The sequence below is a fragment of the Coturnix japonica genome, chromosome 34 (genome assembly GCF_054131305.1).
Source record: "Coturnix japonica strain WE chromosome 34, WE-NBRP24, whole genome shotgun sequence".
Lineage (NCBI taxonomy): Eukaryota > Metazoa > Chordata > Aves > Galliformes > Phasianidae > Coturnix > Coturnix japonica.
The window spans coordinates 2,261,179-2,286,598 of NC_140696.1; the positions used below are offsets into that span (position 1 = coordinate 2,261,179).

At 55.7% G+C, this 25,420-nt stretch overlaps 4 protein-coding genes across 9 annotated transcripts in view; 3 read left to right on the forward strand and 1 right to left on the reverse strand.

Annotated features, from left to right (window-relative positions):
• Positions 1–415: 415 nt before the first annotated feature.
• Positions 416–4,061, reverse strand: LOC116654371 (uncharacterized). Its single transcript, XM_085525984.1, has 2 exons — positions 3,792–4,061; positions 416–3,305 (listed from the first exon to the last, which is right to left on the reverse strand). Exons 1-2 carry the CDS (start codon positions 3,918–3,920, stop codon positions 3,123–3,125), a joined length of 312 nt encoding a protein of 103 aa, XP_085382110.1. The 5' UTR covers positions 3,921–4,061; the 3' UTR covers positions 416–3,122.
• Positions 3,544–10,914, forward strand: FXYD6 (FXYD domain containing ion transport regulator 6). Of its 6 annotated transcripts, XM_015884131.2 has the most exons (9): positions 3,544–3,710; positions 5,375–5,495; positions 8,152–8,211; positions 8,332–8,370; positions 8,460–8,534; positions 8,646–8,682; positions 8,789–8,838; positions 8,925–8,967; positions 9,429–10,914. In XM_015884131.2, the coding sequence occupies exons 2-8, from the start codon at positions 5,459–5,461 to the stop codon at positions 8,951–8,953; spliced, it is 327 nt and encodes a 108-aa protein (XP_015739617.1). In that variant the 5' UTR covers positions 3,544–3,710; positions 5,375–5,458; the 3' UTR covers positions 8,954–8,967; positions 9,429–10,914. The 6 variants fall into 6 exon arrangements, with proteins under 6 accessions (XP_015739617.1, XP_085382108.1, XP_015739618.3 ...); XM_085525982.1 differs by lacking the exon at positions 5,375–5,495 and having other exon boundaries at positions 9,377–10,914; XM_015884132.3 differs by lacking the exon at positions 5,375–5,495.
• Positions 10,915–11,792: 878 nt separating this feature from the next.
• Positions 11,793–13,729, forward strand: FXYD2 (FXYD domain containing ion transport regulator 2). Its single transcript, XM_015884133.3, has 6 exons — positions 11,793–11,931; positions 12,456–12,494; positions 12,596–12,670; positions 13,205–13,241; positions 13,374–13,404; positions 13,532–13,729. Exons 1-5 carry the CDS (start codon positions 11,838–11,840, stop codon positions 13,396–13,398), a joined length of 270 nt encoding a protein of 89 aa, XP_015739619.2. The 5' UTR covers positions 11,793–11,837; the 3' UTR covers positions 13,399–13,404; positions 13,532–13,729.
• A 5,218-nt stretch (positions 13,730–18,947) lies between these two features.
• DSCAML1 (DS cell adhesion molecule like 1) overlaps positions 18,948–25,420 on the forward strand; it is a 76,834-nt gene continuing 70,361 nt past the window's right edge. Inside the window, exon 1 of the mRNA XM_015884081.2 lies at positions 18,948–19,140. Coding sequence (XP_015739567.2) covers positions 19,098–19,140 — 43 coding nt within the window. The 5' untranslated portion in view covers positions 18,948–19,097. The remainder of the gene's footprint in view (positions 19,141–25,420) is intronic.

The window sequence follows — 25,420 nt, forward strand, 5'->3', positions numbered from 1 at the left end:
GTGCTGTATGAAAAAGGCCATTGAATTTTAGGATAGCAGCTCCAGTCTGTGTGTGTGTGTGCAGAAATCAACCTCAGACCAGAACTGTGGGCCAGGCAGTGTTTGGCTTTTGGGAAACACTGAGTCAGCCCGACCTCAAGGAGCTTTTCTAAGAAGCCTCGCAGAAACCTCCCACAGCAATGAACCTCCTTCAAAGGGAGAGTGTGGGGGCTGAGAGACGGTTTGGTTTCTCTTTACGATGTCTCTGAGGCTCAGGAAGGGGAGGGACCTGCAGAACCTGATGATTCGAGTTCCCTGGGCTGGGCAGGGCGTGCATTGTGTGCATGGAGCTGGAGCCACCCCGTTGCATCCAGCAGCTGCTGCTGTTTGGATAGCACTGAAAACCACAATGAAAACCACAGCTAGAAACAGAGGCTGGGGGAAAAACGCACCTTTGTTTGGTCCTTGCTGGCTGTGGGTTTTGGAAAGCAATGCTTTTTCATGACAGATGAGATGGGATAGGAGTAGGGCCCCCATATGACTCCCTTGTTTTATGCAGTGAACTCAATGGGGTTTGAATTACAGCATCTGTACAAAGGATCTCTGTGTTCCTCAGAGTGTGCAGCACGGAGCAGCAGCCCAAAATGTTTTATTGCCACTTTAGGTGGTGTCCTGAAGAAACAGATCTTTTGAAAGGGCATAAAACAAATAAACGGAGGCCAATAAGAGCTGATCTTGCTGGAACTATGTTGCTGGTAATGGGGCCATTTCGGTGCACAGAGAACCTGCACCTCTGCTATGGATTTCATCTCCTTGCAGGTTATTGCCCTCCTGCTCTCTGAAACAGCCTCTCAAAGCAGAGAAGTGATTGCAGACCCTAATACAAATTTAATTTGTTTTTTCTCAACCTGCCATCCCGTGGTCTCCCCGCCCAGCTCCAGAAGGCTGTGCTGTTTTTCCCCAAGGGCTGAAGTTTTCTAACCAGATTAAAAGCGATTAGTTTCTCATGCAGCTGCCTGGCCGTGGCTTTTAGGCTCTGCTCTTCCCAGCAAAAACACAGCGTAGATCCTTCAGGCACAGCCTCACCTCCAGCATCAGGACACCTGAGCAAAGCAGTCCTGCTCCCATTGCCCCCAGCCGGCACAGGGCAGAGGGTGAAGCATCTCGTGCCCTGCTTTGGGATGATTCCATTCATTTTGCTGTTATGGGAGCCCCCAACTCTGCTGCTGCCGCTCCTGTGTTCTCAGCACTGTTTGCTCCTCTCTCATCTTCCAGCCCACATCTGGCCAGGCTGCTTCCACATTCCAGTGTGCTTTGAAAATCATCCCCCAGGAATGGAGATTACAAAAACGCAGTCTGACCGGCACCATATGAATCACCACCCAATTAGTGGTGTTCTTCCCAAACTCTCCTTTTATAGCTCTCTGTTTAGTTGTGTCAGAACTGATTTGTTTCTATGGGTTCAGAGGTGATGTTTCTCCTCAAAAATGTTTTTCCCGTAGCTTCGGATTGGTTCCCTCCCATGGTTGGCAACGTCGCCTCTTGGCACAGCGTCGCTGAACTTCAGCTTGGGCAATACAGAGCTGCTGTTGAACACAGGCTTTGTCAGCATTAACACAGCCTGCTGCTGCCTTGGTTCCTCCCAAGCACAAGGAATGGCTCAGGCCCAATGAAAGAGGATGTTACTGGGTTAAAAGCAGCCATGTGGCTCTGCACAACCTTCCCCTTTGTCGCTGCTCAGCTCTCCGATGGCCCTGAGCAGGATCAGGAAGAGTTTGCACATGTTTTCAGGCTTGGTATTAACAAGCAGGGAGGTCTGACAGCTCCGCTCTGAGCTTGGGGTATGGACTGAACCCTCTCCTTCCCCCAGCACTGCCAGGCAGCTCCAGCCGTGCCCCAATCCCCAGCAAACAGGAGTTAAGTTTTCAGACCACAGCAAACTGCTTTGCTCTGGGGCTCCTGGGATGGGATTCCTGCTTCCTGCCCAGAGTCTCAGCACAGTTAAAATTAGCACAGAGCTGCTGGGAAAACACACCCAGCATGCAGGGCTGAGGGAGGCAAAGCATGGAGAGCTGCTGGGGGAGCCACTATTCGGGGCAGTGCTGTTCAGTGACAGTGCTTTGCAGGTAAGGAAAGTCTGAGCTCATGGGGAGTGCGTGGCACTGAGGCCTCATTGTACGCTGTTAAATTGAGGGCCAGCTGCATGAAGGGCTCCTGGCTGCTCTGCTGCCCCTTTCTACAGCTCCCATGTCTGTCCTGGGCTCCTGATCAATGTTGCATCACAGATGAAGCATCAGCGCTGTCGCTCGGAGCACTGAGATGGAGAAATGGCCAAAACCCAGAGAAGGATCTTCAATCAGAGGGGAAAGTTCAGGAGACCAAATGGCTCCGTCCTGCTCGCTGCTCCCTTCAGACGTCGTCTGCCAAGATGAAGTCATGTCCTTGTTGTGCTGCTTGCACTGCTCTGCTGACTCCAACAGCGTGAGGAGCTCAGCCCTGCCCCTTTGTTGCCATGAATCAGCACAGTTTTCCCTGCACCAACAAAGGGGTCGGCCCCAAAAAGTCGTTGCTCTCCCAGGCTCTCTCCTGCTCACTCAACACTTGTTGCTGTGGCCAGAGGAGCTGCTCATGTGCACAATGTGCTCCTCATTCCACCTGAGTTTAGGCAGCAAAAAGCCTATGGTGCCAATTTTCAATTGGACAATGCTTTGAGTATTTCTAGAGTAAAGGAACCCGAAAAAGGAGAACACACAGGAGCCCGGTGCTGTGGGAGCTGCATCCTGCCTGCATCTCTCAGCCTATGCAAACACCTGCAGATACCCACCAGCCTCAGAGCAGCCACCGGGCACAGTCATGGCATCAAAACATTTCAGTGCACAGCTGAGGGCTGTGGATAATCAGAGCAGCCCCAGACTTGATTATGGCTGTTTGGTCCCTGCCTCCCTAACCACGGTGTGATGGAGAGCCTTATCATGTTATCCCAGTGCATTAGGAGATGTGACGTTGTCCAGCTCCTCCGTGTCTGCCTCTATCTCTTGACTCTTCTGTGTAATTGCCTTGAAATGCCGGGGCTGCTTTTATATTTTACTGGAAACTGGGAAATGAACGCAAATATGTGCCATTACTGTCCGTGAGGCTGATATCTATCCGAGATGCATTTGAGTTATTAGAGGATGAACCACGCCAGCGTTGATAGCTCTGCCGAGGTGTTTTGCCACGAGGAAATGGCTCTCCAGGGCGCAGCAGCAGGAGCGGAGCGGAGCAGACACGGGCGTGCCAGCAGCCCAGCGGTGCCAGCATCCTGCCCGCACCGTCCCATCCCATTCCTGCAGCGGGGAGAGAAAGCAAAGCCTCCTCGCTCCTCCACGCCCACCGCCCGCACACAGCCCCGCGGGACACCCACCCCCACCCCAAAGCGCTCTGCCGCTCCGTCCCCGCTCTCAGCCCGGCCCTTGGCGCTGCTCCCGTTGGGGTTGGGGCCGACTGCTCGCAGCCCCCGCCCCGGGCTCCCCCCGCCACCGCCCCTCCCGACGGCAGGCACCGCCCGCCCGGCCCGCCCCGCTCGCTTTGTGCAGCTCCCTGCTCGCCTCGCTCTCTGCCCGCCCGGCTCCTGCTCGGCACCGCCCGGTCCGGCTCGGCTCAACACGCCCGGAGTAGCGGGGAGCGCCGGCCCCAACTTCGCTCCACCCGGCTCTGCCCTGCGCTGCCCCGCTCCGGTCCAAAGAGCTCAGGTGGGTGGCGGCGGGCGCGGCCCCGCTGGTGGGGAGGGGTCCGTCCCTGCGGGGCTGCGGGGCGCTGCTCCCGAGCCGTACCTCGGGATCCGTTGTGCCGTCGGGGCGCTGCTCGATGTGTGCCCGGGGCATCGCCCCTCGCCTCGAGGCCGCCCGCATCCCCGGCCTGGCGGCTGCCATGACAACGCCGGGCACCATGGTTTCCCTCATCCCACCGTTGCCTGGTTACCAGCCCCCCGTGCTGGGAAGATGCTCGGGCGGATGGATCGCCTGTCCCCACCGGAGACCACCGTGGGGGGACTCGGGCTCATCCTGCTCATTGTACTCCATGCAGCCGTCGAATAGAAGGGAGGCGGCTGCTCCTCGCCAAATATTTGGCATCGTTCAGCCTTATGTTGTTAAATATTTTAGTAACGCCGTGGCGATACATAAACAGTCGAGTGTTTTATATCCTGAGAAGGAGAACGAGAGGAAAGGAAGAGCGTGTCGCCGGGTGTGCAGTCAGTGCTTCCCAAAGCAGCAGATAGCACAGTCCATGTGGAGGAACTCGGATCTTGCAGGGATATTTCCGTGGGAGGGAAAGTGACAGGTGGTTTGTGTGGATGTGAATAAGCTCTGCAACGTGAAGGAGGAGCCTCACGGGAACAGCTACACGTGGATGGCAGCATGCTGCACCCAAAGGGATTTTCAGCCCCATGGAGTGATTTCGCTCTGCTTTGCAATGAAGGTAACTCCAAGGTGCAGCCCATGTGTTGGGTGGCAGCGTGATGGGGAGTGCTGCCAGCAGAAAGTGCAGTCGCTGCAGAGCAGGGCCACCTGTTGCAGTTGTCTCGCCAGGAGACGCCCCGTCCCAGCCATGCTCAGGGCTGTCTGCTGCTGCTGCCTCTCGTGTTGCTCGTCTTCCACGTTCATGTTTTAATTTTAGCTCCCTTCTCGTTTGCGGAGAGTCACGCATTTGTCAGGAGTTCAGCATGGAGGAAGTCTGCATGAGTTCCCTGCTGCGGTGAGCTGGGAGCTGTGCATGGAGCTGTGTGCTCTGTTTGCCTTTCGGGAGGTTGGAGTGATTCCGGGCTGTAAAAGAGCCTCTGAGCTCTGCAGCTGTTGTGTACACCATTATGGAGACATCCTATGCCTGGTGTCCCTCCTCACAGCCTGGCAGCACTGGCACAAGGCACAGGGACCTGTGCTCGGTACCTGGTTGTCCCCATATAGTGAGCAGAGCCTGGGGTTTGGCTGAGGTGTAGTGAGGGCTGCAGAGGTGCTGGGGGTGCTTCAGGCTGGAAGTGTTTGCAAATTTCAGCTTTACAGCACCTGGTTATCTGTTAAGCAAATGAGCAGAGAACAAGCAGGAGGAGGTGGCTGTGAGTTGCTGGGTGCTTCAGGGCTGGATGAAACCCCTGGTGACAGGCTGCAGTGATCCCCTGTGCCCATGTGCTCCTGTGAGCATCCAAAGGGTCAGGGCTGGTCCATGGGGTCTGCATAACCCAGGAGAGGGTTTCCTTTGGCTATTCCCTGCTATGGGGAGATATGCACAAGAGACAGCTTGATGTTAGGCAGATTGGTTGTGTCTTCCACTCGGCCAGCCTCTGAATCGTCACCAAATTTGGGAAGTGCTGTCCATGTTGGAGCGGTGGAGGCTGGAAATCCTCCTTCCTCTCATTTAGGAAGAAGAGGCATGACAGGCACATTAATAGCCAGATTGATGCTGACGTGAGATGGCAGAAGAGCACATCTATGCGTAGCTGGAAATGTCCATTCACACATGCACACCCTTAAATGCTTCAGGCAAGTGAACACTGCTGTCATGGTCTTGGGGGCTTTGCACAGAAACTGGAGATTTTAACTAGGTCTGATCTCCAGGAGATGCCCCCAGGGCTCCTGAAGGAGGGAGGCTGCCCAGCACTGGGTGGTGATGGCTGAGACTTGACAGGGCTGATCTATGCAAAACAATGAAAAGGGAAAGGGTGCTTCAAGACTGGAGACGATTACAAATGTACCCGCCTTGCCCTGGCAGGGCTTCAGAGAGCTCCTCAGCTAGCTGGGTCTTCCTGCATGGGATTTCCCCACTCTCCTCTCTCCCCAGCTGCATCCTGCCTTCATTACCCCACTGGGTGTTGTGGGAGCACCTTGGTTCTCTCCCAGGAGCAGGCAGATCCCAGCTCCTTGCTGCTGGAGCCCTGTGGGGTACAGATGTTGAGCCCCCTGTCTGCCTGGCACCTGTCTTGCTCAGCCACCCTCACCCCTGGGGTGGGGATGGGGTGGGGATGAGGGAACTGGGGGGCAAGAATTGGTATTTAAAAATTAAGAATTTAAAACAGCTGACCCAAAGCAATGGGGATGCCAAGCCCTGGGAGCCACTGCCCCGCTTCCTGCGCTGCTCTCCATGTGTTATGGCAGATCCATCTGTTTTAACAGGAAAAAAAACTCAACATTTTGATTCAAGTCACGTGCCCAGTGCTCTGCGCTCCCCTTACACGGTGCCTGGCTGCATGGCTCAGTGATCACCAGCTTAACACCAGTACTGTGTGTGTGGTTGGGGGGAGGTGAGAGGGATGGAGTGGTCCCCATTGCTCAGTGGCCATGCTGTGTGCAGGACACTGCTGGGTCTGGTGTGGGCAGTGGGCAGCAGCTTCCAGCCCTGTACGCTCCAAGCTGATGGTGCAGGCAGGGAAGAAGGCAAACCCAGTGCAATGTTTGCTCTTCTCACTTTACTTCAGCTTCACAAGGAAGTGGGTGGGCCAGCTTGAAAAACACCCAAAAACCTGGGATGATTTGCAAAGCATATGCTTCCTTGGAGGGGAAACGAGCTCATCTGCACTCCAGAATGTGGTGTTTGTTTTCCCAGCGAGGCCACTGCCAATCCTGGTGGTTAAACGTGTGTGGAGTAACGTTTTGCTGTGCAGAAGTGTGTGAATTTCCAGAAGGGAGGCAGAAAAACAAAGAACATATGTGTGCTGCCTGAAAGGCTGAACTCTGCCACGCTCAACTGCAGAAGGCAAGAAGTGAGCAGAGGGCTGAGAGCAATGCCTGTGCCTGTGTGGGGGTCTGCACCACGTCCATGTGCCCCCATCAGCCTCCTGTAGGGTGATAGCACTGATTTGGCACCATCCTTCTGCTCTGAAAATAGATAGAGGCCGTGAGATAAAGGACATAGGGAAATGTGCAACTAGAAGTTACTGTATCACCAGCTGCTGGGCTCTTTGTACATGCTTCTAAAACCTGGTAATTATCCAGTGTTACGTGCCTGAGCAAACGAGGGAGCTGCCTGGGCAGCAGCACAGCCTGCACTGCACAAAGGCAGCTGCAGGAGGGGGAAATTAAACCCTCCGGCGTTCAGATGAAGCACGTTGGCTTCCAAATGACAGGACGCGAGAAGGGAGGGAAGGACGTGAGTTGTCATGGGATGTGACTCGGTATCATGAATAAATGAGGCTGTGGAAACGTGTGTCCCCACCCTGACTTCTTGGGCTTGGCTCTGTGTGCTGTTTTTGGGCACCCAGTCTGGGAATCTGGAAGCCCTGTGCCCATGTCTGCCCATCACTGGGACAGAGGTTGTCCCTGAAGCAGGTCAGGCTGTGGATGGGCTGTGTAGCCCGATGCCAGGGATCCGCATCCCTCGAATTCCTGCTCTGCTTTGGGCCCCTTTCTTGTCGGCACTCATCCAGCACAGCAGCTGCGGTGTCTCTTTGGCACGGTGCTATCAGGGCTGTGCAGGGCCGATAACCCCTTCCTGCAGGGAGCCTCCCTCTGCACCATCTATGGCCACTGAGCCCTCACTTTGTGCCTGGAGCTGGAACCTGGCCCACCTGGCCCTGTGGGTGTTCCCTGCTCTGTGCCCCCAATGCATAACATGGTGCCACTCACCCCCAGGAGTGTCCTTACTGCTCCCCAAGAGAAACTGGTGAGCGGGGGGAGTAGGGGCCAAGTGCAGCCACGAGTGCCAGGGTCACAGGCCTCGTTGTGAGAATGTAATTGCTATGCTAATTGGGACAAATTAAAGCATGCGCTGGGTGAAGGACACAGTGTTGACCTTGATAGAGGGATCGCAGCCCTCACTCTCTCACCCTGTTCCATGTGGCACAACCCTGAGCCTGTGCTGACATCTGGACCAGGAGTGGGGCCAGCACCCCTGGGGTCCTGTTCTGGCCCCAGCAGCACAGAGGCAGTTCACAGCTCCATACAAAGCAATGCTCAGCTCACCACTTCCACCCTACTGGCATATCCTTTGTACCTGAAGTGCTGGAGGGGCATGGGAACCAGGCACCAGGGCTGGGTATGGTGATGGCACCAAGCTTTGGATCTGGGGTGTGGTGATGACACCAGGCATCATAGCTGTGGTTGCTGGGGCTTTGTCAAACCTCCCCATTCCTGCTGGTGGTGGGCAGCCTTCCCCGTGTCCCCTTCACTGGGCACTGACCCTGCTCCTCCCTCTTGCTTGCAGCCATGGAGGCGGTGCTGATCGTCCTGTGCTCCCTGCTGGTGTCTGCAGCTGCGGCGGATGGTGGGTACAGTGCTTGTGTGCACAGCATCTTGCAGGGGCAGTCCCTGCCCTGGGCAGAGGGGTTGGAATTTATCACCCTGTAATACGTTCACATTACATCCTTTGTCTCCTTATTTCCAGTGGGTGCCCAAGAGAAGGAGGAAGACCCCTTTAACTATGGTGAGCATTGCTGTGCATGTACAGTGAGTAGCAGGAGATGCTTCCCCTTCCCTGAGCCCAGCAGAAATGCGTCTCTCTCCTTCCCACAGATTACCAAAGCCTGCGGATTGGAGGGCTGGTGTTTGCTGTGGTCCTTTTCACTGTCGGCATCCTCCTCATACTCAGTGAGTTGGGAAGCAGCGCTCAGGGCTCCTGATGGGGCAGCCATCAGGAAAAGCCATGGTTTATCCTATCCCCACTTGGACCACACTGATGGTATTTCTCTCCTCTTGCAGGCAGGAGGTGCAGGTGCAGTTTTCACCAGAAGCCCAGGTGAGTGAGATGCTCTGCTGCACAGCCCTGGGTGGCAAGCAGCTTCTGTGTGCCCCGCATGCTGCAGCTGGTGCCAGCTGCTCTCACTGTGCTCCTCTCCTTGCAGAGCTCCAGGGGATGAAGAGGCTCAGGGTGAGAACCTGATCACCTCGAATGGTAAGGCTGCCCTGTGCTGTGTGTGCTCTGGGCAAGAGAATGCCCTCGCTCAGGCTCTGCAAACCATTCTGCCCTTCTCTTTACAGCAACGGGAGCGCAAAAAGCAGAGAACTGAAGCAGAGCCATGCGGTGAGTCCCAGCACAGGTACTGGGAAGGAAGGGAGGGGGGTCTGGGGCTGCACACAGGGGCAGCTGTGGGTCCCCTACTCTGAGCAGCCCTGTGTCCCCAGCACGGTGCTGGGGCTGGGGCATGGCACTGTGCAATGCTGGCGAGCCCTGAGCTCTACGAGCCCTGGGCAGTGCAGCAGGAAAAGGAAGCATCTGTCCGGATTTTCCCCTGGGGTAAACTTCCTTTCCTTCTGCTTCTCCACAGCAAAGTGGTTTTATTTTTAGGGCTTCTAGAGAGCTGAGTGTGAATCCCCTGGGGCATTTCACCTCCTGCCTGCCCATAGACCCTGCAGTCAGAGCTCCTCTGAGCTGTGGTCTGCATTCAGAGAGACTCACTGCAGTGGTAGGAGTGTGTTCTGTCCCCACTCAGGACCAGGCTGCAGTGTGCTGCCCACCTGACCCCTGCTGTCCTCCCCACGCAGACCCAGAGACCTGAAGACAGATGCTCGGACTGCAGGTGCCAGCGGCCTGCCAGGAAACTGAACCCGCAGCAACAGGTCCCTCGGAGGAGATGCAAAGCTGCTGTGTCTGTGTTACCCTCTGTACTTCAACACCGGTTCTCCATCCACTAACCCGACTTAACTCCACTCACCGTCCTCTCTGCCTCCAGTGCTGTGTATGTTAATGTAAGGTGACCATTACTTCTAGGGCTAGTTGTTGCTGATGTTGTAATAGTGACTCTCACCTCACCTTCCTCGTGCTGTGAGTGTGATGTGGGCTGGGCATGGTGAACCCTTGGCTTGTCCTGGGTCCTGTGGGGACCAGGGGAGGGGGTGAGCAGCATTGTGGGTGTTTGTGAAGCACCGTGTGCCTCCATGGTGCTGTATCAATTCCCCTGCTCCCTCCCAGCCCTGGCAATGGAAGCTGCAGGGCACGGAGAGCCTGGGCACCGTGGCCCTTGGGAAATTGCTGAGTGCCAACACATGCATGTACATGGTGGGGCTGGGACCAGGCACGTGTGGCTCCCCCCATCTGGCTTGCTGGCACTGACCGGCAGCATTCTGCAGGCATTTCCATCTGTTTTGGGACTGCAGCTGGAGGGAAAGGGAGCACAGCACTCATTGCCCATTCAGCAATAACCCCCCCAGCACCAAACCCAGGGCTGGGCTGTGCAGGGTGCCCCATAGTGCTGCACTCAGGGCTACGGGGACCCCCTGGCACAGCCCCCATCTCCGCTCAGCGCTCCCCAGTTCCATCCCAGTGCACCGTGCTGCATTAAATGGGATTAAATGCAGAGAGGGCTGTGAAATCCCGAGTCACTGTGAACGAGGGCGGCTGTGCGGCGGTGACCCCACCAGCCAGCACCGACCGCTCCTCACCGCTCCGCGTGCTGCTGGGGCGGAGCTGGGCAGGCTGAACGGAGCGCAGGCTGAGCTCAGCCCCGATCCTTATCACCTCCAGTGGGAAGGGGCAGGGACGTTTCATCCCGGTGCCCACCCTGTGTCCATGTCCCCCAGTGACTGTGTGTTGTCACCCCTCGTGCTCGCAGCCCCAGGACTCTGTAGCAGCAGGGAGCGATGCTCAGAGCTCTACATGCCCACTGGGCTGAGCTCACCCCCCATGTGCAGGAGCTCGCTGCTCCTGGTGGCTTCTCCAAGTCCATGCAGAGCCTCAATGGGAACCTGTGGCTGTGCTGGTGTGGGAGCAAAGCTCTCTGCATCCTGGAGGCTGTGAGAGGGGTCTTGTGTACCATGTCCCTCCCTCCTGGCTGTCATTGCTCCATCTGTCCCCTGTGCCCTGCAGCCCCATGCGTCGCTGTGTGTGTCCCGGTGTCGGTGTTGGAGTGCCCGTGGTGTCTGTGGCGTTCCGTTGGTGTTAACACTAAACAAAGAAAACCCCGTGGTTGTGTAGAAGCGGCCAGACCTTGACTGTTGTAAAATAAACCAAGCTATTGTGTTTCCTTTTAAAGAGGCGAGAGTGCTGCTGTGGTGAAGGACTGGTGTGTTCTGTGCTGTGATCTAAGGGGGAAAGGAATAAAACAGCGTTTCTACCGGTGTCTGGCTGCGTAGTGTGCAGGGGATGGGGGCAAGTGTGGAGCAAAGCAAGGGCTGAGCCCTTCCCACACTGTGCCCTGTGCTGGGCAGTGAGGCAGCCAGCCTGGCTCCCTTGGGGAGGTGGCAGCGGCCCCCCAGGCAGCACAGGCAGGGCTTTGTGTTGGCAGCGGGCGGGCGCTCTGAGCTCGCTCTGTGCTGTGCTCTTTTCTGCAGCCAGCAGCAGTTTCAACAATAGCCAGAGTCAATAGCTGCATGAACAGTGAGCCCAGCAGCGCGGGCACAAGGCCCCTTTGTCCCCTGGCCTTTGGGGCACATCCCTCCTGCAGCCACTGGTGCATTGAGAGAGAGGTGCTGAGTGATGCTGGGCTGCGTGGCTCTGTACGGCCTTGTGTGCACCTCCTGGGATTAGTTGGAGCTGGGCCCCAGGTATGGCCAGGGGGTCTTGCCCTTCAGCCCCCCAGCACTGAGCAGCTTGGGCTCCCACTCACTGGTGGTGAGATTAGGGCTAACTGGATGGAGCGGTCTGCTGGCAGCCAGCCTTGCCACCAAGGTGGCACAGCTTGGGGGGGGTACGACATCCTGGCAGTGGCAATACCACTTTGGGGTGCAGTGGCACCTTGGGATGGTTTGGTGATGGCTGGGGGCACAGATCAAGCTGCTGCAGGGACCTGGCATTGCTGTCACCTTTCTCTCACTCCCATGCAGCATCCAAGCTCTCCTCCCAGCTGAGATAGAGGCACTCTGCCCAGGCCCTCCCCTCCCTCCCAAAGGCAGGCAGAAGCCCTGGGCCTCCCCTCGTGACTGCGATAAACATTACACCAAGGCTGTTAATGTTTAATGAGGTTTGCCTCCCAATTACCATGCTTTCCCCTGGGTGCCCACTCCCAGTGCCAGACGCCCGTTGGACGGCACACCGACACGATGGGGGACGGTAAGAGAGCTGTGGGCAATGGGGAACACACAGGGGCACATTGCAGCATGGGGAGCAGGGCTGGACCCTCCTGCCATCAAGGTGGGGGCATCTCTCACTGGGGGAGATGTGGGGATGGGTCCTCAAAGCCCTGCAGCCCACTGGGGCACCAGCACTGGACAGCACTCAGCTTCTGGAGGGGATTTCTGCAGCCAAAGTTCTCTTCGCCATGGGATGTGCCATCAGGTGAGGTGGATTGTACAGTGGCAAATGACAGTGCCAGCCCATGGGGTGCTCGGTGCTCCTGGTCCCTGTGTGCAGCTTCACCTGAAGCTCGAGTCTCATGCATCCTGCAAATGCATCCTGTGAGCACACGGTGAGTCGGGGTGAAACACAGGAGTCTGGGAATCCTTTACTGGATCAGGAAGGAAATCAGAGCACTCTTTCTCACAGCTCTCAGATCTTCCACCTCACCTGCCTGCCCAGGTGCCCACTCTGAGCCCAGCTCCCAGGCTCAGGCTCCCACTGAGTTTTCTCTTTTCCAGAGCAAGCTCCTGAGCAGGGCCTGGACAGGTTCACCTACGGTAAGTGGTACCCGTGTGGTGTGTGGCTGTGAGCTGGGGGGGCTGGCAGCCCACCTCCCACACACTCAGGCTGATGCTGCGGCTCCCCTCCTCCCCCCCAGACTATGAGACCATCCGTAACGGGGGGCTGATCTTCGCTGTCGTGGCTTTTGTGGTCGGGCTCCTCATTATCCTCAGTAAGTGCTGCCGTGTGCGGGGCTCCTCTCTGCTCCCAGGGTGTTAGTCCTGATTCCAAGGTGGGCATCGCCTGCATCTGCATGGGAAATTTCCACCCAGGCCAACTCCCAACACAAAGTGAGTTGGGAAGGAGACGGTGTAAATATTTAGCGTTCCCCTGCCAGCATCAAAGGCTTCGGAGGGAAGGTCAGTCATTAAAAATAGCAGAGAAAAAGCCTGACATTTCCCTAGGGAGAAAGCAGCATTCCCACAGCCCTGGGCAGCTCCTAGGGATGAGGTTCCAAGTGTGTGGGGCTCTGCAAAGCTGCCCTTACAACGACATTCCTGAGTGCTTTAGGGAGAAAGATAAGCAAAGATCCCGCATCCATAGGAGTAGCCTGAGGAGGCAGATGGGCACCCAGGAGAGCATTCAGGTGTTGCTGGGCAGCAGTGGGAGCTCAGAAGGGGGAACAGCCCTGCAGTCTTCATCAGGGCAGGGAGATGGGGAGGGGGCTGTGAGCACAGGAAGCCTCAGATGATCCTCTCACCCCCAGGCCAGCGGTTCCACTGCGGAGGGAAGAAGAAAAGAAGGTGGGTATGACTTGGGTTTAAGGCAGCACCATCCATCCTGCTGGCTGCAAAGACAGGGACTGGCTTGTCCTCCCTCCCCTCTCTGTGATGCTGCCCCGGGTAATGCGTCTCCCCTCACTTTTTCATCCACAGACAAGGAAACGGGGAGGATCTGTAGCTTCAGGTAGGCAACAGAAGGAGGCACCTGGGGCAGTGTGGCTCAGGGCAATGCTGAGAGCCACACAAGCACATTGCCTTGGGGGGAGCAGTGTGGGGATGAACTGTGACCCCCCTTCTCCATCCGGTTCCAGAGCTGCTGTGGGAGGAGAGCTTCATCCACAGCTGTGAAGTCCTTGCCAAGAGCCACCCCTTGCCTCGCTCCAATGCATCCATTCATTACCCTGCTCACCCTGGGCAAGGCTGGGATGTTAATTGCCCTCGTGCTTTCCCCTCTGGTAGATTCAGCAAGTGTTTCTTAGCTAATAAAGTTCCAGCTGAGAGAGGTTAAACTTTGTGCCTGAGACATTCTGAATTGCCCACTCTCCTGGCCCAGCACCAATGAATTTCTGCCCTGCAGGGATCTTCCAACACAGGCCCAGCACAGCCCAGTGTCACAGAGTAACTCCATCTGCACTGGGTCCCATAGAGGGAAGGATGACCCTGAGCCCGGACACCCTAATGCCTTCCTGCCCAGCTTGAGGGCTGGCTGCGGGGCCTCAGTGCCCACCCCATGGGATGCACTGCCTGGGTTTTGTGCTCAGTGCTGTGCACACATGGGCAGTGCTGCTGGGGAGGTCATTGTGCTTGCTTCCCTTGGACCACTTGCTCCGAGCATCTTTCCTGTGCACAGAATTTGTGCATCAGTTTCACATCTTTGGATGCAAACCAACAAATCACTCTCCTGCAATTGGTGAGTGAGACGTGCAGCTCGCTGTCAATGTCTGTGCTGGACCAAGGCAGACACCTAGCGACTGCTGTGCAGTGTGCTGCTGCTGCTGCACTGTGCCCTGCTGCTCTGACCCTGGTCTGCATGCAGCCCCGTACTTCTGCCCCTGTTCTTCTGCCCCTGAGGGCATTGCAGCTGGGGGTGATGAAACAAGCCTTAAGCCAAGGCAGAAAACAGAAATAGCACAGAAAGGGGAATAGAGGGAGAAATCCCAGCAGCAGCAGTGCAGGGGGTGCATTGCCGGGATCCACTTGGGCAGTGGGCACTGGGTTTGGACTCTTTGTGTCCAAACCCTTTGTGGGTTTGCTCCGTATTCTGGAAACTCAAACACCCTTCCTCCCCTCCCCATGCTGTTAGCAGAGGAGAAACTGCCTCACCTGCTTCGTTTGGGCTTAAATCGAGGTCAGACACTGACAGTAAAATAGGATTAGCTGGGGGAAGGTTATTAGACAAAATCCGTGCAATTTGTATAATCTGAGGTGCTTATTTAACACGGTAAGGAGATTATTTGGAAATATAATTTTGTTTTGACACTGACCCACTAATAAAGGCTCGGCACAGCTTTGCATGGTTCAAGCAGGAACATTCAGAGGGAAGCAGCATCCCTGCAGCAGCACAGAGGAACTGAGGGCTTTGCTTGCAGCCCCAGCCCCTCTCTGTGCTGCAGCTCCCAGGCCCTGCAGCCTGGCGGTGTGGTGTGGTTGTGTCCTTCTGCAGAAGGAGCTGAGGGCGCAGCAGCCAGGAGAGCAGCTGGCACAGGGAAGGACCCTCAGTTGTGCTGTGTGCCCTCCAGGCTCCCATTTCCCCATGCTGGCTTTGCAGTGGCTCAGGGACAGCCATGCCCTGCAGGGTACACATCACCCAGCATCAGCCCTGAGAGAGAGACCCCCACATGCCCACCCTGAGAGGCGCAGTGGGAGCAGATTAATGGGAGCAAAAAGCCGTGTCTGCTTGCTGCATGGGGGGATCTGTGTCTCGGCACCAGATGGCATTAATAGCATTATTCTGCACGGCTTGCACACACACACGTGTGCACATGCACTCACACAGCCCTTTGCACACCCAGCTGGGGCTCAGGGAACACTGAAAAGCCACCATGTTCTGCTTGACTGCCCTTCTCCCATGCATGCCCAGCAAAAGGCTTCTGCCCCTCTTTGCTCACCCCACTGGGGGTACCCAAAGGAATGGCCCCGGGGGGCATCCAGGAGCTGCTGGCCCTGGTGAGCAGGCACTCACCTTCTGCCCTGAACCAGGCAGTCTTGGGGGATTTCTCTCACACGGTGCCTTGAGCCATTAATCTGCTCAGAATAAATCTTTTCAGTGACACAAAGGGGATTGGGTAAATAATACAGCGGGCAACTGGAATGTCCTTTTCCTCCGGGAGGGCATCTAGTTCAGAGCAGCTTGGCACCATTCACCATTTGCTTTGCCAGGCAGAGATGGACAGGTACAGGGAGAGGCTGTGGCTCAGACAGTTTTGGTGCTTAATGCACTGTAAATGTGAAAGGTGAGGCACTGGGGCAGCAGCCAGGGATGGGGGGATGCTCATTGTGCCCAGCCCATCAATGCAGCTCTGCCATCACCGCGGTACCAGGGATGCATTTGGCCCGGGAGGAAACGCGAATGTAAAATGTCTCCTCATTAGCTAAAACAGGAGAGCAGCAAATGGTGACTAATGGAGCCAAGGAGGAACACTTGACGATGTGGAGAGACGGGGCCGGGCTGGCGGGGTTCCAGCCACACGCCTCGCTCTGCCTTTGTTCTGCTCCCGAAAAGGCAGCGCATCCATCAGCAGCGCTGGATCTGCCAGAGCAGCAGCGCTCCACGGGCTGAAAATATCCTCCCAAGTGAAACAAACCACGTTTCAGCCCTCACCTCCCTGCGGGTCACGCTCCGGAGCAGGGGTTATTAGCTTGTATCACTCATACCAGCCCAGATCCCGCACGGTACAGGCGCTGAGACCCATAGCGGGCAGCCAGGAGGGACGGGCTGTTCTTTCCAGGCGGGTTTGGCGTTAAGACGGAGTTGGGAACCGACGATCGGTCCCCGCAGCCCGGCTCGAAGCTGGTCGGGCCCCGCTGCCTCTCGGCCGGACCCGCCGCTCCGCACAGCGGCACTAGGGGGAGGCAGAAGCCGCACTTCGCGAGGCACAGCCGGCTCCGAGCATCCCTCGGAAGGCGCGCGGCTGTCGGAGCGCTCTGACTCGCTGCTCTCAGTCTGATCGAGGTGTCATCAACCTCGACACGCAGCTCCAAGCCCCCGGCATTGCCCCTCCAGCTGCCCGCTACCCTTTGCTATCGGGGAAACGGAGCGGGGTGGGGGCTTTGCTCCTTGATGCAGTCTGGGACTCAGCCATCCTGGGGGGGCCCAAGGCCTGTTGCCCCTTCCCTGTGTTGAGAAAGCACTTGGAGCTGTGCCTGCCCCTTTAAGACCCAGGTGCATGCAATTAGCTCAGGTGCAGATGCAGCCCACGCTGCAATTAGTCCCAAGGGCTCTCAGCCCTAAGAATTCTGTACGGTGGAGCAGTGCTGGGGATCTTCATGTAGGATAGAGGCTGTTTGTGGGGTTCTTGGAAGGCTGGGGTCGCAGTGGGCTGCCTCCTTAGATGTAGGGGTGCTGTCAGGTTAAACCCCTTGCTGCATCGGAAGCATCCTGTGGAAATCCTATAAGTAGCCCTGTTGTTTTAATGAGTGTTTCCTCTATGGGATTTGTCTGGCAGATTGGCTGGGGGATGTGGGGTAAGGGGGCTGTGAGCTGGCTGTGTCCTTGGGAGAGGTCCTCAGGTGTGGCCATAGTGTGAGGCCGAAGCAAGGCTGCTTTCCCCAGTGTTCCTCCATGCCTGCATGCAGGTTGTGTGTTTGGTGGTAGATAAAATGTGACAGCCAACACACCCAGTGTGATAAGGGGATACAGGAGCTCAGGGGTTATCCAGGAGCTGACTATAAATGCTGTCCAACACCAGAGCAGAAAAATCACAGCCAGGTAAGGCTGCTCTGGACAAAGCAGTTCCTTCACCAGGATCCAAGTGTGTCATCCCTCCTGTATGTGTTTTGTGCTGATGTGGAGAGGGGCTGTATGAGGTGTGTGATGCTCACAGTCTGCCAGCGGGGTGGCTCTCAGCAGGGTAACAGCTTTCTAGGCTGAGTGCTCACGTGAAGGAGACACACCAATACCCCTGTCAGTGCTCATGTGTGGGGGCTGTGGGAGGTCACCATCCCTGAATATGAGGGCAGAACTCAGGGGTGGGCTCTCAGTAAGTGCCCTGTGCTCCATCCATCACTGCAGGGAGCAGGAGCTGCCCTTGGGACCAGCAGTGTGCTGATAGCAGGAGGAAGGTTCCCATCAGCAGGCTCTGCTCAGCTGCTTGTGGGGGGGAAGGGGCAGGTGCTTGGCATGTGGCTGGCACTCCCCAGGGCCTGGGACTTGCTTGTGGCTTTGGGTATGGGCCTGAATTCCAATTTCCCTGCTGGATGTCAGATAATATCTGTACACAGGTGGAGCAGGGGGTGGAAATGCATCTCACTCCCTGGGGGATGCAGGGTGGGTGTGGGAAGGGCTGCATGTGGGGACACCCACACATGGTTACACAGTGCTGGGGGAGGGGGGGTGATGGATGCTAGCAGCTCTGGAGGTGATGAAGCACTGCCTCAGGGGGGAGGAGGAAGGGCTGTGGTGCCAACACACTGTGCAGGAGGCACCTAACCCCTCTCAAGAAGGAAGGGGCTGCAATGAGCTGGAGCAGGTTGAAAATGGCCAAGGAGCTGCATTTCTTATTGTTTTGTACTGGGAGATGGTGTGTTTTCTTCTAAATCTAAACCATTGGGTTCTTTTTTTTTTTCTTTAAAGAAGACAGTGTATATTTTTATCTATACATTGTTGCTTCAGTCTTTGTTTATTTCTCAACAAATTTGGGTTGAAAAGGTTTGCTTTGGAAAGCAAAGCGAAAGCTCTGTGATCACTCTAAGACAAGACAACCTGAACTCCTCTAATGGTCCAGATAAACTGGCTTTGGTGTTAGTCAATCAATTAAGCCTTGTGTTAAATACACCCCACAATACAGCACGGCCTGGCATGTATCTGCTGGCTGGAGGGATGCTGATGCAGTGAGGTCTGCTAGGCCCTGTGTTATGGGATTGCTGAGTGCTGGTGCTGCTTGTCCTGAAAACCCAGTTCTATCCCTGGGCTGTTAAGAGGTTTCCAGGAGGAGGAGCGCTATCAGCTGTGAAATTCAGGTGTGCACTGCACGCCGCCTTGAGGAGCAGCTCTACAGCCAGGACACGGCTCACCCCAGGGGAAACCCTTCTGTACAAAGGTGAAGATGAGGTTTGCAGAGGATGGAGCTGTGCTCAGCTTCACGGAGCCTGACGGGCTCAGCCCAGCTGTCACTGAACCCGAGCGCACACACCTGGTGCTGCGGGGCGGTTGCGCTCGCCCAGGTGTTGAGCCCATTTCCGACCTCAGCGCAGCGCCGGGCTCGGTGCGTGCCACCAGCCGGGGTGCGCAGAGGAAGGGTGCGCTGTGAGCACACACCCCCTGCTTGCATAAGGGCTGGGTGTCACCAGCCGCCCTCCCAAAACGCGGCCCGGCCCGAGGAAGCGCGGGGAAGCCATGTGCTCCCTCTCGGACGAGGGGGGGGACCCGGGCCGTCGCGGATCGCTCCGGGCGAGCGGAGGGGCTCAGCCCCGGGCCGTGTCCGCCCGCGGCCGCGGAGGGGCCCGGCGGGGAGCGGGGCGCGGGGGCGGGGAGTGCGCGGGAGCCCGGCCCACCCTCCCGACGCCACTCGCCGGGAGAGGGGAGGAGGAGCGGCTGCGAGCTCGGCTCTGGGCATCTCAACCTGGCTGGCAGCGCGGCGGCAGGGAGCGCGGCACGCCGGGGGCACCGCACCGTCCGCAATTGCGCCGCACCCCGGGGCCATAGGTGCTCTTTATGGCATGTGGCTGGTAACTTTTTTCCTGCTGTACTCTTTGCGGAAAGGTACGTCCGCACGGGGAGGGCGGTGGGCTCCCTCGGGCCGCGTTCGAACCCCCTCCTCCTTCCTCCCCCACCATCTCCCACCCGTCCCTCCTCAGCCGCTCGGCGCTCCGGGACTCTCGGGCTGCCCCGTGGCGGAGCGCTGCCCCGGAGGAGCGCACGGTGCGGGTCGGTGCAGCTCCCGGAGGCGCTGAGACCCGCGGACCGACGGGTGCAGCATCCCCGCTCCCAGCCCCGGACGGCGGCCCCGCAGCGCTACTTCGGGGAACATTGTGCCTCGGTGCCCGCTTTACCGGGACTACTTAGAGCGATGTTCTTAATCCCATCAAGCTGGATAAATCCAGCGATGCTTTAAAAATCACATCCTTCCCTCTAGGAATGTTGCATTAAGCGTAACCCAGTGGTTTGATATGAATCAGATTGGGAAGGGGAGGGGGAGTTAATGGGGGGATAGTGGAAGAAGTATGTCAAGGAGAGATGCACACTTAAAGATTAGAGATTAATTTAAAGTTGGAGATTAAGTGAATGCTATCCGAATCTATGGAGGTAATACTCTAAACCAAGTCTGATATAGATGCAATTAAAATAGAAAGCCAAGGAGCCGCATGGAGCGCGGGCAGTTAAATTGCAGGGCGTTTGTGACAACAATCAATCGATGTTACATAAAGGAATTGCCCATTTCCAGGTCCGTGGGAATGTTTAATTGTGCTTCTCTCATCAATTACCTCTCTGGACGTCCATCACTACGTCTGCAGATCGGGGAAGTGCCCACCTTGTGGCAGGCGGGGTGTTTGGGGGGGATAGGAAATGGCTTTTGCCCCAATTACCTTTGATTGGGTTTTTTTTTCTTGACATTTGGGAGCAGAAATGGGGGAGGAATTTAGGAAATGAAAGAGAAATAAAGGGGAACGGAGCTGCCTCCTTCCATGAGACTTCTCCCGCTGTCAAATCGCACATCTATCTCAGTGCTAACCCAATGAATAATATTTACCGAGGCTTAATAGGGACATCCTGTCCAGTTGCCCGGTGATCAATTATTCCATCAATTATTAATTATGGAATAGCTGTTTTATTAGAGCTGGGGCTAAAACTGCGTTTGGGAGCTTTAACCAAAATTGCTTTTGTTTCAGATCTGCTGGTGCTGAATGTGCCAGCGCCTGCTTTGCTTACATTTGCATTTCTTACCGTGCTACAAGGAGAGGGGGGGGAAAAATGGAAACAAATAAGCATTGAGGACCCCACCGTTCCCTGCCCCCAGCTGCCAAAATAACGAGCTGCAAAGCCAATAAACCCCTGTTTGCAGCCCCAGCTTCTTGGAAGAAGGATCTCATCCCACAGAGCTATCTCTTCTGAGAAGTGCAAATTAAAAGCCTCCATTAGCACAACTCCTCGTGGCCTCATTTTCTCTTTATTTTTTTTGGGGAGGGGAGGGGGAATGAAACGCATCTTCAGTGCTGAGCAGCCTCGGTGATGGAAAGTGTTAAAGTGAAACGGTTCCAAAGAGAGGACAGCAATACAATGGGAAGTTTTCATTATAATAATGGGATAAAAAAAAAAAAAGAATGAATTGCTTAATGCACGATAAACCTTTCAGGCACTTAATATTTCTGGGCATCGGAGCACAACCTTTTAATACATTCCTGCTGTAGAACAAGAGCTCAAGTAGGAGCGGAAAGCAAATAAGCATTTGATCCAGAGGGCTGCTGGAGTTGAGGGTTCTCTTGGTGGCCGTAGCTTCGTTCTGCCCTGCTTGTAGAACAAACCAAGGTGGGGAGCCCGCAGGAAGGACAGAAGGAGCTCCGTGGTGTGAGCAGTGCGATGAGGAGCAGAGGCTTTGAGCTGGGAGATCATCTCTTGCTGGGTCTGTCCTGGTTTATTTTGGCACTAGATTTATGCTCTGCTCCATCGTTGGGTGCAGTGGATGATGCAGCCGGCATTTTTGTTTTAATTTTTTTAATTGTTTTATTTAATCTCTTCCCCATCTTGCCCTCCCCCCCCCCCCTCCCCACCAGCATGGCATGGTGCTCATTTGTCTCTGAAATGAAACATGGAAGCCTCATTAAATGCACAGAGGAGAAGGCTGCGGCGCTGAGCCCTCGCTGTGCCCGGCGTTTGTTAGTCTGTGGATAGCCAACGTTTCCCAGCTCTGGGAGCCACGGTGGCAACGTGCCCAGAGCTCTTACCTGCACCTGGCATTGGGTCAGGGCTGTTCTTGCTTTTGGATGAGAAATTGAGATGGGTAACCCTATGTTTCTTGGTGTTTGTTCTCTGGAGGAGCAGAGGCTGCGGGTGCCAGGGCCGTGCTGCCCAGCAGTGCTGTGGGCATATAGGGTGCCTTTCTGCTGCAGCATTTCTACCCGTCTGGTTTGGAGTGGAGTGGTGAGGAGCACTGTCCTCGTTTGAAGCAGCTGACGGAGCAGGGATAAAACTGGAAGCATCTCTTTGTGGCAGGAATCCTTCTGACATGGCAGCGTGTGAGTTCTGAGCTGTGCCTTGGATCGCATGAAGTCATCTCACACCCAGATAAGCAGGCTGCTAACGAGTGTGGCTTCCTAGGAGGGCATGAAGGAGGATGTCACAGCAGATACAAAGCACGCTGTAATGAGAAGCTATGCAGTGGCTGCCTTGGGTCCAGAGCATTTCTTGTCTTTGAAATCTCAGCTACAGCCAGCTACATATTTGTATGTTATAATGTCATCGGTTTCTGTTTCCCTGCTTGTAGATGGTTAAGAAACAAACCCAACCGTGTACCATCTGCATCTCGCCATCATCACCTGCTAGCAGAGCTGTACCAAATATTTTGGAAATCCATTTCCTGACTCTGCTCACAGCAGCTGCCTCTTGGAAGGGGCCGTTGGGTTTCATTTCTGTGGGAGAGAAGGGAACGAGCGTGGCTTAAAGAGGAAGGGATGAGGTGAGCGAGCTGCCTTCCTCTGGCTTGCGTTATGGATATGCTCCCTCATCTTACACCTGTCTGCAGGAAGGCTGGCAGTAGGCTTGTGTGGCCTCAGTCCCTCTCTGTCCATTGGATCTGACCCACCTCCCTTTGGGTGTGTTGCTGCAGCCTGTCTTGGTCGTGTCACTGATGTCCCCTTAGGTCACAGGTGTTGTTGGAGAAACAAGGGTGGGCTGTTGGGGGGTAGGGAGAGGTTTTGCCTGTGCTTCTTGAGCTTGTTTCCACCTCCTGGAGGAGGCTGTGAGGCTGTAGAGAGGTGGTGCAGAGCTGGTGGATGCCCGGCTCCATGCCAGCCCCCAGGGATGGGGCAGTGACAATGACACTCTAGTGGGATGAAGCTGGTGGTGGCCATTTGTACATTGCAGGGGCTGGGTAAATCAGTGGGAGCGCTGCTCCTTCCAGGCAAGGGTTACAGCCTGTGCCTGGGTGCTGCTGCAATAGCTGGAGGTGGTTCAGGCCTTAATTTCCATGCAGATGCATTAAGGAGCAGGCAGCAGCACTCTGAGCAGGATGCCCTCCCACAGGGGGTTGGAAGCTGGGTTCTGCTTCAGCACTCCCTCCTAAGGAAGGTGGCTGGTGCTCTGGGGCTGCCCTTGGGGCTGTACTTGGTGTCTGGGGGCACTGCTCCATGGGGGTTGGCTGCTTGGCTTTGAGATGCTCTGGGAAACTGCTGCATGGGGGGGACCTCCTGCATGGAGGGGGGGCTTGAAGGAGCCCTGCCATGTGCGTTTGTCCCCATGTCTCACCATTCCTCTCCCTTCTGTGATGTTCAGAGATGCCACTTCTTGCTCCGAGGACTCTCCCTTTGTTAGCAGAAAGATTGTTAGTGCTCTGATGGTGATCGAAGCTCCTTCCAGGCAGAGCCAAAGAGCTGCTTGTCTATGGATGGGCAGCATGGGATGGAGCTATCCCACCTTTTGGCAGCAGGGAGGCAAGGTCAGGCCATGCCACCTACCTCTATGCCCACCCACTTCACTTTCTCCTTGAACAGGGCAGGTGTCAAATGCCCTTAATGAGGATAATAAATGAGTGGTGAGATGGTGATTAGCCTGCTGTTCCTGGCAGAGCCCATCACAGCTGGTGGCTGGGCAGCCCCCATGGCTCATCCAGTTTCTCTGCTTGCCTGGTGGTGATCATAGGAGGCACCTGGAGCACTGAGCCCAAGGGGAAGCCTTGGGGATGTGCTGCTGGTGGGGTGCAGTGGGTTTGCAGTCCAGCAGCTGCCTTCTCTGTCATGCTGCAAACTCTTTGCATGGCAGCAACACGCTCATGGCAAATAGCTCTGAACCCATTTCATGTGACAGGAGCAGCTCTTCCTTGTGAGGTCTGGAGGTGAGGAAGCATTGCCTTGCTGGGCTGCCGTCGGGGAGGTGATGGCATTTCTGTGTGTCACTTCCACGCAGGACTCACACCTACACTGCAGCTGCCTCCTCCCAGTGCACGTGGCTGCTGATGGACCCCAGGGTCAATTTATGGCTGCTCTGCCTCAGCCACTCGTTAAAGTAAATGAGTGCTTATAGTACAGCGCGTGGCTCCGCAGTGCCGAGAGTGGCTGTGCATCCAGAGGGAGTTGAGTTTGGAAAGTCCAGCCATCGAGGCTAGTAAATATTCCTACGGGATGATAGCAAAATGACTCTCTTCTCCCAGCTCAGTGAGAGATATTAATATTTCAATACCTCTAGGTTGTAATTTACTACAATTTAAGAAGATTGCGCCTTGATGACTTCAAATACGTGCCTCTCAGAGTGAGACAGACAGTGTCCGGCTGCGTGCGGGGCTTTGTGCAGCTCTGGAACCAGCAGTCTGGTGCTGTGCCTGCTTCACTGCACTTCCCCAGGCAAAACGCTTCCATTTGGGCTCCTTTGGAGCCGCCTCATTCTCCAGCTCGCGTGAATTAATGCCCTGGATATTTAGGTTGGGGTCAGCACATCTGACCAGATGTGAGCAGTGATTTCTGGTTTAAAAATATTGCGGCGCTATTTCTGAATATATATATATATATATATATATATATTTTAATCCCCCCTCAGTGATTTGGAGCCAGTTTTATGAAACATGGAATTAGAATGGTGCTCAATGCTAAATGGTAAAGGAGATTATCTGGATTTAACTCTATGCGTCTGTCACATAACTATTGCCAATCCCATAACTTCCATTTTCTATTAAAAATCCCTTTCTCCCTTTGACCTGAAAAAGCTCCATGGGTAATCTGAATTTCTGTTTACGAGGTATTTTTCCATTCTTTGCTCCCACCCTTCGCCCTTCCAGCTGTAACCCTCACCAGGCAAGGATGATGCTTCCCCATAGGGCTGCACTCCCATTGCTGCTGGGGCAGGGTGCAGGTTGGGTAGCATCCTGCCTTGGTGCGTGTCAGTGCTCTGCAGTCATGGCCATGCAGAGCTTTCTGTTTGGGATGCAGTGATGGTGCTGGGTCTTTCTGCCTGCCAGTCCCTTGGTTGCTCTGTGGTGCAGCTCTGTAAATGCAGCTCTTGGGGATGGGTTGATGGTTGGAGGTCTTTTCCAACCTTTGTTGGCTGCGGTGCCTTGGTGTGAGACTGAGGGGCTCTGAGTAGGCAAAGGGGGAGAATTGGTCTCTTTTATCATCATTTTAGATGATGGCTCATTGCGTAGCAAGATGTGGGTGCACTGGGAGCACAGGAACATGAACAGGGCTTGCGGTGCTTTGGGCTTTCCTTTGTTGTCCTGGCTGACAATGAGTGGAGCATGGTGCAGGCACAGACATGGAGCCTGGTGGATGTTCTCCCTCCTGTTCCTGTTCTCTCCTCCCCAGGTGAAGGAATTGGGGTCAGGGAGGTCCCCAGCGGCTTGCTGGAGCCGGCAGCATGGCACGCTGTGTGCTGGCTCTGCAGCACCACGAGTGGTGCTCCCAGGCAGAGCTATTAATACACTGCCGAGGGCCGCTTGCTATATCTGTGTCCTTCTGCCCACGCAGAAAAGTGAGGCTAAAAAAAGAAAAAACGGAACTGAGTGACTGGGGGCTGCCTCGTCCTTATTTGTAGTCAGCTTTGCTCACTGTGGTGGAAAAAGGGAGCTCGTGGTCCTGGAGTGGCAAAGGGGGTGCTGGGTGGAGAGGTCTCCTTTGCTTTTCTGCGGTGATCCTGGGCAGCTCCTGGGTGGTGTGAGCTGTGCTTTGGTGCAAGCTCAGGGCCACCAGTGCACGCTCAGCTCCTGTCACCAGGTAAAGGTGCATCCATGCAGAGCCTGTGCTGCACATTTGGGGCTGCACATCTGGCTGAGGAGCACCCATGCTTGGGGGCATCTGGTTGTGGTGAGATGCTCATGTTTCCTGACCCGTGTTTCCAGCCC